This window comes from Phocoena sinus, chromosome X (assembly GCF_008692025.1).
Source record: "Phocoena sinus isolate mPhoSin1 chromosome X, mPhoSin1.pri, whole genome shotgun sequence".
NCBI classification, from domain to species: Eukaryota; Metazoa; Chordata; class Mammalia; order Artiodactyla; family Phocoenidae; genus Phocoena; species Phocoena sinus.
In genome coordinates this window covers 37139504-37154090 of record NC_045784.1, presented here as the reverse complement: position 1 = coordinate 37154090, position 14587 = coordinate 37139504, and the positions used below count along the sequence as shown (strand labels likewise).

General features: G+C 45.2%; 1 protein-coding gene across 4 annotated transcripts in view; it reads left to right on the top strand.

Annotated features, from left to right (window-relative positions):
* Nucleotides 1-13218, top strand: part of CASK (calcium/calmodulin dependent serine protein kinase) — a 395420-nt gene extending 382202 nt beyond the window's left edge. For 2 of the 4 annotated variants that reach the window (XM_032619715.1, XM_032619712.1), the window contains 2 exons: nt 7683-7766; nt 11234-13218. In XM_032619715.1, the coding sequence (XP_032475606.1) occupies nt 7683-7766; nt 11234-11410 (261 nt within the window). In that variant the 3' untranslated portion in view covers nt 11411-13218. The remainder of the gene's footprint in view (nt 1-7682; nt 7767-11233) is intronic. The other 2 variants (XM_032619714.1, XM_032619713.1) reach the window with 1 other exon arrangement.
* The last annotated feature ends 1369 nt before the right edge of the window (nt 13219-14587 follow it).

Here is a 14587-nt window from a genome sequence, read left to right as displayed (position 1 = left end):
TGGCTGTGTTGGGTCTTCATTTCTGTGCAAGGGCTTTCTCTAGTTGCGGCGAGCGGGGGCCACTCTTCCTCGCGGTGCACGGGCCTTTCACTGTCGTGGCCTCTATTGTTGCGGGGCACAGGCTCCAGGCGCACAGGCTCAGTAGTTGTGGCTCACGGGCCCAGTTGCTCCGCGGCATGTGGGATCTTCCCAGGCCAGGGCTCGAACCCGTGTCCCCTGCATTGGCAGGCAGATTCTCAACCACTGTGCCACCGGGGGAGCCCCCCATGTGGCATTTTTAAGAACCCTCTCATTGCTGACACCACTCACTCTGTGTGGACCATAGAAAGCCCCACCTAACACTGGGGTTCGGCTCTTTTTTTTTTTTTTTTTAGGCACCAAAATTTTTATTAACCCACCTTCTTGCTCTCTTTTGACATTATAAACCAAATTAATCTCTTTTTGACCCAGAGTTGTGATGGGAACCATCAAGTTACAATAAGCTTTTACGTTTCTTTGGCCCCTCTCAACCTCTGGCTATCACTTCTCTCGTCCTTTCTTGGCTATCCCTTAACAATATATTCCAACCCCTGTGAAATAGGGACTAAAAGTACCAACCTCATGGTTCTGAGGTTTAAGAGAATGCCAAGCACTAAGCCGGGCTCTCAGGAGCATTCAGTCGCCGGCAGTTCCTCCACACCCTTTGACATAGCTCCTTCTCATCTCTCATGGGCTGAGGAACCGACGAGCCTGTAAACCAAGAACATGGGTAGAAAGTCCATAGGCCAAGTGAGGGCCTGGATGGTAAAGTGCGTGGGCTTTGTGATTACCACCGCCAACTTCCAGCCTAAGGAAGGACTGACTGAGTGAGCAGTTCCAAAACCCCTGAGCTCATGGTTCCCTGTGGGTAACTCCCATGTACCTCTATCGTGACCAGGGCTTGAGGAGGGACTTCTCAATTCCCCCTGCCACACTTGGAACAGTATGAGGGATGCAGCAGAGGCCAAAGACTAAGTGACTAGCCCCAGGGAGTTGATGGGGAGCATTATCAAACCAGTCTCAAAGGTGGTGCCATTTGTTCTTGGGGAGGAGAGGTGGGGCCCAGGCAAGGACAGCAGCCGGAAGGCAAAGGGCAGGCCTGGTTCTCAATAGCGGTAGTGATCAGGTTTGAAGGGGCCATCACGGGACATGCCCAGGTACTGGGCCTGCTTCTCAGTCAGCTTCACATTCAGCTTGCCCAGGTGGGCTTCAGCCACTGCTTCATCCAACTTCTTGGGCAGAAAGTGGACCCCGACAGGGTACTTGTCTGGGTGGGTCCACAGCTCAATCTGCGCCAGCACCTGGTTGGTGAAGGAGTTGCTCATCACGAAGCTGGGGTGGCCCATGGCGCAGCCCAGGTTGACCAGCCGGCCCTCGGCCAGAAGGATGATGCAGTGCCCGTTCTTCAACAAGTAGCGGTCCACCTGGGGCTTGATGTTCACCTTCTCCACGGCGTTCTCATTCAGCCACTTGACATCAGTCTCCACGTCAAAGTGTCCGATGTTCCACACAATGGCGTCATCTTTCATCTGTTCAAAGTGCCGGCCGAGGATGATGTCGATACAGCCCGTGGTGGTGACAAAGATGTTGCCCTCCTGACAGGCCTCATCCATGATGGTCACGTCATAGCCCTCCATGGCAGCCTGAAGCGCGTTGATGGGGTCAGTCTCCGTGATGATGACGCGGGCCCATCTTATACAGGTTGTAGACCCCCGCTGTGGTCTCTCCGGAGATGCCTCGGCTGCCTGACAGGAGCTGTGGGTACTTGGTGTGGATGAGGTTGGTGAGGTCACCGCCATCGTCCAGAATCATGTTGAGGGGCCCGTCCTTGAAGTACAGCGTCTGCTCAGTGCACCACAGATACTCCTCGTCCGCTTCACCCTTCCAGGCGTACACTGGAACGCCAGCCTTGGCAGTGGCAGCTGCTGCATGGTCCTGGGTGGAGAAGATACCGCAGCTGGACCACCGCACCTCAGCACCCAGGGCAACGAGGGTCCCAATGAGGACAGCTGTCTCCACGGTCATGTGCAGGCAGCCGGCAGTGAGGGCGCCCTTCAGTGGTTTGGAGGCCGAGTACATCTCCCACATGCACGTCAGGCCCGGCATCTCATTCTCTGCAAGGTCCAGGGCCTTGCATCCCCAGGCGGCCAGGCTGATGTCAGCGACTCTGTAAGGCAGCTTGTCTGACGTGCTGGCGGCATTTCCGCACAGAGTGATGGACAGGGGCGAAGGGGGCCGAGCCTCAGGCTGGGGATAGGCACAGGGCGGGTGGCGCCGGGCAGGGCCAGCTCATTTAGTTTGTGCCGTCTTAATTAATTTTAGATAGTTGAGTCCAAACCAAACACATGTCTAATTATACTGTATAAGATGTTGTGGTTCGACTTTAAACCTAAGGGACTATCCTAAAGACTTTAAACCAGAAGAAAATGAGTAACCTGGCTTCTTTTAAAATAATGAGAATAGATTGTGTTCCTCTATATTTTGCCAAGCATTAGTACTCCTTACCTAATCCTTGTAACACCGAGCTAGAGACATCAGTATCTACTTTTGAGGATGAAGAAACCAAGGCTTAACGTAATTTTCACTTGGACAGTCTTGGTTTGGATTTGGGGGTTTTTGTTTTGTTTTGTTTTTACAGTAAATCTTAGACTCCTTTCACTGTACCATCCTAGAAGAGTTAACCCTGTTTAATCCTTAAGTTGGTGTGCCTTGTACGTATGTAGTAGTACAATTTAAATCTTTATTTTAACATTTAGAAAAATCTGTAAGGCGGTCAAACCTGAGGAAGGCTATAGAGCTGACTTCTCATAAAGCCATGGCTCACAAAATAATCTGTGTCCCTAAAGCTGGAACTATAATAGCTCCAGTGTGTAATCAAAAGTTTTAGATTTTAATTTTATTCTGATTTGTCCATTTGCAGCATTAAAGAGTTGACAGTAGCAGAATATTTGTGGCTTTGCTTCTGCCCCCAGAGGGAAAGGTTGTCATCAAGGGGTAGGTACAGTCTTGTTAGGAATCTGTGCTTGGAAACAACAGCCATGTTTTGAGCTAGAGGCTATTTTGTGAAGTCAGTTGGCTCTCTTAAGATTGTTTCTGGGGTCACTGTGTTCTTCCTTAAGCCCTTAGACCTTTGTGCAAAATGACTCAGATGCTTGGCTTTTTAATTTTGCAAAAAAACAGATAAGTCTTAAAGATGTCTGCTTCTTAGATACTTGGTCAAATGAGTTTTTATTCCTTGAGGGTAGTAACCTGACAATTATTGGCCATAGATGAGCCATTAAATCAATTTATCTCCAAAAGAGAACTTTAAATGTTACATTAATGCTTCTTTGGCTGTTTGAACCCAGTGTATTTTCAGTGATCTTTCTAGACTCTCTCTCCCCTCTCTGGGATTCAGAAAGAGATATTTGCCTGTAAATATTAACAGATTTGTGTCTCATCTTAAAAGTCAAAAAGGAAGAGCTTTTAGAGATCATCTTAAAGCCTACCTATTAGTGGCCTGAGGGAGGGGAATCCTTGTGAAGCAATTCCATTTCCTGTTCCTGAACTTTAGGCAAGCTGAGTCTGCACACGCACACACACACACAAAATAACTGGCCCCCACTTGAGACCCATAAGTAGAGCAGAGTATGGGGACAGAGGCCTTCGAGAAAAAAATGAGGACATGTGTGGTGACTCTGCTGAAGATAAGAGGGAGACTAGGCAAGAACATCTCAGTCAGGATTCTAGGCATCTTATAACCTTTGAAAGTACAATAATATAGGAGAGAAACTCAAAGCCATGAAAAGGAGGAGGAAGCAAATATATTCAGTACTAACCACAGAGACTACTGTAGTTAGTTACTGTGATAAACGTGAAATTTGGCTCTGAACTTCCTGGCAACCAGGACAAAGAGGAGAATGTCACGGATCACATAATTCTCATCTCATAGAAGTATGTCAGTTCTTTCCTTGGAGTTAATTACTAAAGGAATATAACCTGATTCTTAGACATAAGAGGCATTTGGTGGTGTGGTGAGTACAGTCTTCCTGGACAGTCTCATGCAGTAGGTGCAGAATGACCTTCGTGTTTTCGTGGATAAAAACTAAGGGTGTGAATGCCGTGCAGAGAAGGGTAATCCGCAGGGAGCTAACGGTTGCCGAGTCATGTGTTTTCTGGTGTAGAATAGAATAGCAGGCTAGAACTGAAAATACTCAGACAATTGGGTGGCTATCAGGCTGCAGTCATTGAGTGGAGAAAAGACCACTTCACGACTGGGGTGGCATTCTCGACTTCATCCGTGGGTTGTGGCTGTGTGGACTTCCATCTGGCACTCAGAGTAGCTTCAGCGATGGAAGCAAGGGTAGGGACTGTGCCTTAGGATTTTTTTCTCCCCATCTAAGTTGCCCAGAAGGTGGCTCTGGGTGGATGTGGGATGATGAGGAAACCTTATGTCTCAACTGACCCTGGAGTCACCTGAATTATGAGCACAGGAAGGATAGAAAAAGGCCCAAAATAATATTCACAAAAAGGACAGTTCTAAGTGAAGATCACTGTTAAGCTCGATTGAGCTATATACAGAGTTTTTCACGATGGTTGTTCCTTGCTAAAATCTTCAGTCACAAAAGGATTTGCAAGGAAATGCCAATTGCCTCTTTCAAAAATGAACATATAGAAGCTTGAAGAGCTCTCCCATGGGGAATCTGAGCCTGTGACTTTCACAATTAAAGCAGTTTGAGGGCAGGTAAAACAATGTGCCAGGCTCCCTTACCCCACAAGGAGAAACTGTAACTAAACAAGAGGAAAAGACAACCCTCAGAATGGGAGAAAATATTTGCAAACAAATCAACGGACAAAGGATTAATCTCCAGAATTTACAAGCAGCTCATGCAGCTCAATATCAAAAAAATCAAACAACCCAATCCAAAAATGGGCAGAAGACCTAAACAGGCATTTCTCCAAAGAAGACATACAGACTGCCAACAAACACATGAAAGGATGCTCAACATCACTAATCATTAGAGAAATGCAAATCAAAACTACAATGAGGTATCACCTCACACCAGTCAGAATGGCCATCATCAAAAAATCTACAAACAGTAAATGCTGGAGAGGGTGTGGAGAAAAGGGAACCCTCTTGCACTGTTGGTGGGAATGTAAATAGATACAGCCACTATGGAGAACAGCATGGAGGTTCCTTAAAAAGCTAAAAATAGAACTACCATACGGCCCAGCAATCCCCCTACTGGTCATATACCCTGAGAAAACCATAATTCAAAAAGAGTCATGTACCACAATGTTCATTGCAGCTCTATTTACAATAGCCAGGACATGGAAGCCACCTAAGTGCCCATCAACAGATGAATGGATAAAGAAAGATGTGGCACATATATACAATGGAATATTACTCAGCCATTAAAAAGAAACGAAATTGGGTCATTCGTAGAGATGCGGAGGGACCTAGAGTCTGTCATACAGAGTGAAGTAAGTCAGAAAGAAAGAGAAAAACAAATATCGTATATTAACGCATATATGTGGAATCTAGAAAAATGTTACAGATGAACCTATTTGCAGGGCAGGAATAGAAAGGCAGACGCAGAGAACAGATGTGTGGACATGGTGGCGGGGGAGGGTGGGATGAACTGGGCGATCAGGTTTGACATAAATACACTACCATGTGTAAAACAGATAGCTAGTGGGAACCTGCTGTATGGCACAGGGACCTCAGCTCGGTGCTCTGTGATGGCCTAGTTAGGTGGGATGTGGGAAAGGGGAGGGGATGTGTGTATACATATAGCTGATTCACTTCACTGTGTGGCAGAAACTGACAACGTTGTAAAGCAAGTATAGTCCAATAAAAATAAATAAGTAAAAACATAAAATTCAGAAACATAATCCTAGGAAAAGTGAATCTTGCACTAAACAGGAAAGTCAAAACCTTTACCAACCAATTTGCCTCTCACATGCCTTTATATTCTTAGAGGCCAAGAGATTCTCTTCAGCCATGAAAGCACAGTGCCCTCTAGTCAAACCTGCCTCAAAAGGCAAAATAGACTTTGTGTGAATTACATGTACTGCTTTTACATTTTTGTTTGATCAAAAGACTATTTCTGCCAGGTGCCATCTGGGGCATGAGGAGGACAACTGAACAAGACGCAGCCCCTGCCCTCAGGAAGCTTAGCCGCCAGCATTCAGGCACTTGCATTTCCAGGGTGGCGGGCACTACAGGTGCCTAAGTGTGGGTGTGTCAGGAGCATACCGGCAGGGCGCCTGATGCGGCTCAGAGCTCATAAAGGACTTTCCAGAAGAAAGAACACTCAGCCAAGCAATAGGGAAAGTGGGGAGGGGGATGAGGGGATGGAACGTACAGGCGGAAGGGAGTAGGAAGACAAAGGCTGGCCCTTTCTGGAACTGAAAGTACTTCGGCGGGGCCAGTCCATTGGAAGGGAAGAGACAGAAAGGTAAGCGTAGGCCAGCTCATGAGGCAGGGATCTGACATTTATGCTCAGGAGGGTACATTTTATCCCAAGGCCAAGAAGGAGCTCCTGAAGGGCTTGGAGTGGAGGTGTGATGGAATGGGATTTGCATTTCCAAAAGACTGTTCTAGTGGCAGGGTTTAGTAGGATTGGAAAGCAGCAAAACTGGAGGCAGGGCACCCAAACTGCTACTACAGCAAACCAGACACAAGAGGGAGGAATAGGGCAAAGCAAACAATTGAAAGGCTATTTACAAAGCAAACTATGTGGCTAACAGAACAGACATGTTAAATTCTTATATAAAGGACAGCAAGATATTTACCCCTGACGCATACGAATTAATTACATGTCAGTCATTTGTGAACTGTGTGCCTAGGTTGGGTTTTGTTGCGGGGTTGGGGGTGTCCTGTCCTAGGGGAGCAGCAGAAGCAGCAACCCCTTATCAGAATCAACTCCCACAGCATCAGATGCTGGCTTTGCAGTATGTCTGTGCAAACTAGTAGCTTGCAGTTAGAGGTTTCTGATACCTTGGAATGGAACTGAAAGGGGCCTCAGAGGTCCCTCTCCCTTGTATGCGGCATCTTCTCATGGGCCTACAAATTGCCCACAGCCATACGGCTTCTATGGTGGCTCCAGGCTCCATCCCTGGACAGAGTGTGCCATCCCTATGAGTCCCACAGAGGAGAGGGCTTTCCTCAGGACAACTCAGAAGGCCTATGTCAGTGCGAACACAGCCCTCGCGGTCACAGTGGCCATGATTTGCTCTCCTCATGAGCAATCTGAAATTTGAAATGTGGTGTAGCGCACTCTGGATAAGTGCTGAAGCCACCCTGCTGGTCCGAGTCTACCCCAAAATGCATTTCCTAGGAATTAAAATTCAGGCTACAATTAATAACCAGGTTTAAATGAACATTAACCAACATAATCAGTGTTCACCTTTCTGAAGAAAAATAAGTCGGATTGATTCATGAGATTCATAAGAAAAACGTCCAGTTTGTCAGCTTTTATTTGCCAGTGGCTATTTTCCATCCTTTGGATGAAAAGAAGTAATATAAGTTATTTATAAAGTTGGTAAATTTAATAATATCTTGCCAAAAATTTGAATCAAGGGCTTTTCCAGTTGTATAATTTTCTGTGAACTCATCTGAATGTTGCATTAGTTATTTCTCCTTTTAAGTCTCAGTTTTCTTTTTTTTTTTTTAAACACAGGCACTGAAGGTCCTGAGAACTGCAGAGTTTGCTCCTTTTGTTGTTTTTATTGCCGCACCAACTATCACTCCAGGTTTGAATGAGGTAAGAATTAATCAGTTTTTCCTCTAATCAGCATTCCCCCACGAGTAAGGATGCATTTGTGTTGTGCATTCCAGAGCAAAGCCCTATCTCATTAAGACAACTAAATGAAGCTCTGCTTTGTTTTCCATGCTGGCCAGTAAGATTTCCAGAGCTTGAGGTCCTCTTTCAGGAGTAGGAATTACACACCACAGAGAGGTGTGGTTCTTCTGAGATCAGAATCATTAGGCAAATGCAAGCTTTAGTCTCCAGTGCAGTCCGCGCCCTGGGGGCCTTATCCATGGCCTTATCCATGGGTCTGCTCCTGCCCTGCGGGGCTGCCAGCCCCTCCTCTCCTGATAGCCACCGTGCTGAGAGCTCTGGGCCAAGAATTGCCTTGCCTGGGGAGAACTATAAGGCATCCACCTCCTTGGCTGGGCTGCCCAGACTCCCCTAGGCAGCCTCCGGAGTGGAACCCGTGCAGAATCTCTACCCAGGCCCCTGGAGACTACCAAACCTGGAAATGAGCTCTGTCCCCTCTCAGGCCTACTCAAGTCAGCAGCCGCCACGGAGATGGTGCCCGCGAGGGTCGGCAGCACCATCTAGAACCAGGCTGGCTTACACAGCCTTCTATTGCTGGGCAGATAAGAAGGTAGTTATGGAGTGTCTGGTGAGTATATTGCTGCTTATCTGCTATAGGGTCGTGCTTAAGAGGAAACTCTACACAAAGTTTTCCTGAAGGCCATCACTTCTGCAGGGTCTAGGAATCACCAGGACGCTCTTGGCACTGTTCAGTTAACAGTGGCCTAGACTCACCCCCAGCTTATGACAGTAAAATCGAGGCTTGGAGATTTTCACTTTAAGGAAAATTAAATATCTAGATTTAAGGAAGATTAAAGAACTAGATTTCTATGTCACTCATATTTTTCAGTCATTTTTCGTCATTTCATTTGCAAAAGATGTATTCCTTGGTAAATTCTACTTCTCCATCTTATTTAATACACAAACATGTTTGAAACGCCACATTGTGGTTAGCTCTTATCCTTTGGTTACCATGTATTTTTCTTGAATTATCATCTTTGTTTTTGTTTTTGCCTATTTTCCTGCCCTTTTACTAATTTTCCATAGCTGCCAAAATGGTGCAGAAAATTGCCTGTAAGTACCAGCTAGGAGGTGATGAAATACAGCCTCGTCTCCTTTCATAGATTTAGAATGTAGACATTTTGTTCCCACAAATCCTTGCTTTTGCTGTTAGAATAAAGGCATTTTGTTTTCACTGAGTTAAACCCTGCTCACGTGTAAGTCAAGCCTGCAGACAAGCTGTTGTAGAGGAAGAAACTGACAAACATGGCTTCATCTTATAAGATCCTTAAGAGGGAGCTTTATCTTTTTGTGTGTGACGAGAACTGCATTAAAAATTTGATGCTCTCAGCCATAAATTTTCTTGAATGTTTTCATCAGCCCAGCTTTCTGAGCAAATTATAAACCCTGCTAGTGGTTCTGGAAGCCCACCCAGGACTGTATATTCCAATAGAATCCCCTAGCCCGGAGAGTGACGTGGTAGGAATTGCTCCTTCTCATACTGGTAGGAAGCACTCCTGTCTTTGGGTGAATGCATGTTTCCTAAAATGGGGCTTTTGCTTTGTGTTTATTGTAAAGCCACAGTGAAAATACTATGCTTTTTAAGTGCAAGCAGAAAGTGTGTTGATATGACCTTAGAAGGTGATGATTAACTGAGGTCTTATCTACACTGAAGTAGTTAACACCTAACATTCAAAGCATGCCACGTCCTGCTTTGAAATTCCGGTAGATGACAAAGCAGGTTAGGACACTCTCATTTCAGAGTGTCCTGATAGAAAAGATTGAGTCCCCAACTTTTCTGGTGTCTGTCATCCCCACTGTGGTGCTGTGATGGAATCGAGTGTTATTATTTCACCTCGAATCCCCTTGCCAGAGGGCTGCACCCACAGGCCGAGGTTCATCAGGAAGGGTGTCTTACGAACAGATGGGCCTCCGAGAAGAGGAGGGCTCCTAAGCCAGCAGTGGGTGCCAACAGCTCCCAAGTCCCTGAAGGCACCGCAGCTTTTAGTTTCTCTGGAGATCTGTCTCTGTCATCATGGGCCCCCATTTCCTAGTAGACTTTGTCTGTCTCTTGACTATAGATTTAACACTCATCAAATCGTATAATGGCCAGTATTAGCCGAGTGCTTGTTCTTTCAGTAACATTTATTAAGCACTCACTATGCATAAGCCACAATGCCAAGTGCTGGGCACAGCAAGGCAAGCTTGAGCTCTAGTTGGGGAGAGAGATACTAATCAAATAAACAGGTATTTAATTGTATGTGTGTGTGTGTGTGTGTGTGTGTGTGTGTGTGTGTGTGTGTGTGTGTGTGTATGTATATATATTTCAGACTCCACCCAACAGCTCAGCTATCTAGTCGGTTACTTTGACTTACAAAGTTTCCTGGTTTCAAATTTGAACTTGCCCATTAAAAGTTCAGCATAACAAGATGTGACCCGTGAAGATGCAGAGGCAGACTTTCTGGTGGCCCTTAAGAGATCCCCATCTTGAAAGAACTGCCAGCCTGCGGCTCTTTGTAGTGCGCCGCAGGAGTTGAGGGAAAGCCTTTAACTGCCGCGAAGAGTTCCGCAGCTGCTTTTCCTTCAGAGTTGTTTCCATGAGAGATGTAAGTACTTACGAACAGTGATATTTGGCCATTTCCAGTGCGGACCAATGAGAGGGGATTCATCGGATGCCAGCTGCTGTTGTATCTGGGAAATGGCCTTATTTCATCCATTATTTGTAACATCCAAAAAGCTTTGCCTCTGGCATCCACTGCTGTTGAGTGAGGGCCATTATATGTAACTGAATTCCTGGAACATATTGAACCTCTAAGTAGAATAGAGAAAAATACAACTTAATTTGTTGTCCAGAGGCAGGGGCTTCTTGGCGCAAACACAGCTGGGCTCTGGGGCCTGGCGCAAGCAAGTGCAGAGGACCAAGGGAAGGGGATGGAGGGCTCTGACCTCGTCCGTCCTCTGAAGGCCCCCCACCCCCCGCCAAACAGGAGAGTGGCTTGAGGTGAGGCGGGCCTGGGTCAGAGGAATGAGGACAGAGCGGCTCGACTCTGATAGTCTGTCCCCACTGACCCCAGGGCAGACACTGCTTGGCCGGGGTGGGGTGATGTGTTTGCTGAAGAGTGTCTGTTTCCTCTGGTCCGTCCGGTTTGGCGTGGAGCCCCCTGTTGCATGGTGAGCAGTCGTGGTTGCGAGCCGTAGTTCTGTGACCCTGCCATCCCGGGGACCGCCATCTCCTCTGTCACGAAGCGGGCTTGGCCTCACGCCCAGATGTGGCACATAAAGGTCTGGCCTTGACTGTTTCTGACATTGGGACGGACAGAAATGTGACGTGAGAAAAAAATCCGGCTGACTTTTCTCTTTGCTTTTCCCTCCTCCCACACCCATCCTACCTCCATCCCATCACCATTTAGGATGAATCTCTTCAGCGTCTGCAGAAGGAGTCTGACATCTTACAGAGAACATATGCACACTACTTCGATCTCACAATTATCAACAATGAAATCGATGAGACAATCAGACATCTGGAGGAAGCCGTGGAGCTCGTGTGCACAGCCCCGCAGTGGGTCCCGGTCTCCTGGGTCTATTAGGCCTCTCCCCAGATATCTGCCGCATAACTGGGAGCCACCTCATACATGGAAAAGCCTCTGTTATCGGCCTTGTGTCAGCAGGTCGTGGTCCCTAGAGACTACCTAGTTGTAGTGTGACCTACATTTATAATTATTGTCATGTCCGAATAGATAGGAGGAGAAAAACAATTACACACTAATTTAAAGAGACAGTATCTTTTTTAATCAGTTCTCCTAAACTTTAATAAAATGTATCTTTAAATGTATGTATTATTCAATCCTTTGGAATGTTATATTTTTGGAAATCATAGCTTTTTATTTCCAAGGCCCCTAAAAACTGCACAAAATAGATGCTGCTTTCTATAATCTATTTTAATAATAATAAACAATGATTCTGTTACCTTGACTGGGGTTGGAACACTACATTCTTTTTAGAGTCTGATTTTATGGATTGGAATATCTTTCTTTCCTTTATTTATTTGAAATAATCAGTCTAGTGATTACAAAACTCATAAATTTTTAAAGGCCTTTTTTTTCCTTTTTTTTTTTTTTTAGAACAGTATTTTTTTTAAGTCCTTTATGTAACATCCAGATAATGTGATACTGTCTCTTTGAAGCACCCTGTAAACCTTTTAGAGATTTGAAGTTGGGTCTTGACTCTTAATGCATGTGGACAGTCGCGAGCGTTTATGCTGTCGGTGTGTCTGTGTTGGACAAAACAATCTGTAATCTACAGCAAAGTACATTCCGTTCACGGGGCACACCCAGGGGAATAAGAATAAAATGCTATTATGACTAAGTTGTAAACCTATGCACATCCCTTGCATTTCGGGCAACTTTATAAAAAACAAACAAAAAGAAACTGATTTTTATTAATAATAATCAATCATGTAGTGAAATGTGTTTGTAATTTTGTCTCAATTTAATTTGTTGTAAGGTGGGAGGGGGAATTGCTGGTTTCACCATTTCAGATCTGTGTTGTCTGAGAGTATTAACGTTTTAATTAAGCAAAGAAATGAGGATTTTTAATATGTATGTAATTGTTTTAAAGCACCCATTTTAAGAGAATATACTGTGTAATGAAGAAACCAGTTTAGGCATTTGCTATAAACTGAATTATTCCAAAAGAATAATCTATAACAGCCCTGTAAATTCCTTTAAAATGATAACTAACAGGACAGTTTGACCAATTTTTTTTAAAATATACTTCCTTTTATGTGTTCAATAATTAAATGCCTTTGGGTCCTTCATTTCATTATAGATTTGTTCAGGTTTACAAGGTGATGATCTTTCAGATTTTATAATCCATTAGATGCTCACTGAAACATCAAAGGCCCAGGAATGACTATCAGTTAGCAGGAAAACAAAATACTCTGCACCCAAGGGCCACTAAAGTGCACCTGTGCTTTCTCCTTCCTCTTGCTATATCCCTTGGCACAGGAGAATCATGTCCTTGTTGCTTTAGAGACATTAACCATCTCATCACCCTTCCGTGAGGTCACATTCTTCCAATACAGGAGATTCAGGCTGCGGGGGTGGGTCTTCTGACTCTTTGCCAGAGGTCAGTGGAAGGTTTTTCATGAGAGTGTCTGTCAGGGTGTGAAGTGGTTCTATTAACCTGAGATCCTTGAAAAATATACCATCAAGTTTGCTTCTTGTCGGTTAGATGGCCTCATTGCTTTGTGCCCTGGCAGGATGTGCAGGATGTGTTCTGAGCGGAACAGCTCCTCTATGAAGGACCACACCGAGAAGGCATTTGTATACTCTTTTTAGGGTGTCACCCTCCCCTCCCACCTACTCTTATTAAACAATGCTGATTTTTCCTCTGATGTTGTCCTTTGTGGGTAACCAGATGAGTATACAACTTACAAAGTGCTGAGTAAACTGCTTCTGTTGGGACCCACAGCAGGGTGACCAAACCACCAAACCAGAGACACCGTGGATGGAGGGAGAAACCCCAAGAGCTGATTAGGGCTGTGTTAGGACTGATTTAAATCTACCTGATGCCAAGGCCAGGCAGTCATTCCCGTGATGGTACTGGTCACAATCCGGGCTCTTCTCAGTGTGAAACTGCCCGCTCTACCTCTTTTCCAGTGAAGCACAAAGAAGAATACAACTGACACCTGAGAACAGAAGCTCCCTTCCTCTGGTAGAAACCCCACTTGTCCTCTGAGACCAAATCTCCAGAGGTGCTCGACGATGCCTGTCTTAAGCCACCCACCATGCTGATGAATGTGGGTCATGCAGAGGAAGAGAAAAGCAATGCCAGTGTAAATGTCTGGCCCCAGGATTGAGAAGCACTCATCCTCTCTCCTCCAACACTTTATGCGTCCTCAGAGAAGCACACAGACAGGTGGCATTCTCACCATTGTGCGGGTGGCAAAATTCCTGCACCCAGAACTCATTGTAACTTCTCAGAGGTCGTCTGTTCCCTTCCACTAATACACGTCTTCTCTCAAGCAGTGTCTTTATGACCTAGCAGAAAATACTTAAATTTCTGAATCCAGAGTAATTTCGGTACATTGCTGCTGCACCTCCATTACAGTTGTCCACTAAGCAATCAGAAAATTGCTAAAAAGCTGCTTTACTGTTTCCATTCCATCAACAAAATCATTTTTTTCCTTTAAAAGAACAGAGCGAATGATTAGATTATTAAATCTTAGCACTGATCAACTGAGCCATATTCTAAGGGCTCTCTTTCCAACCCCATTGCCCGCAGCAAGAAATGGGGTGTTTTTCATATGTCAAATTATCTGTTAAAAAGAATGTCCTGATTTTCTAATCATAAAACGGTTAATTACTTTGCACACACAGCATGTTCCATTCTAACACTAAAAAGGAAAATGTCAATTTAATTCAGGAAGCTTCCCAGTGTCAAGATAATATGGTAGCTTTTTTAAATGCAATTAAGTGTAACTCCTGTCAAGTGAGATGGTTTAAAATATTTGCTCAGAGAGGAAAAGAAATGGGTGACCTACTTCTTGCAATTTGCATTCAGAAGGCATCTTCTGAGCCCGTCCCATTGGTAGTGGGATGTCAGAAGATGCTGCAAAGCCCTCACCGCACAGAGGGTCAGCACATGCTCCCTTCCCCGGGGCCCATTCCATCTCCCACCGCTGGGGCCAGCCCGCCAGGCCTGGACTCCATGCTACAGTTATTTTTTTAAAACCTTTGATCTCATTACTGCAGATGAGGTTT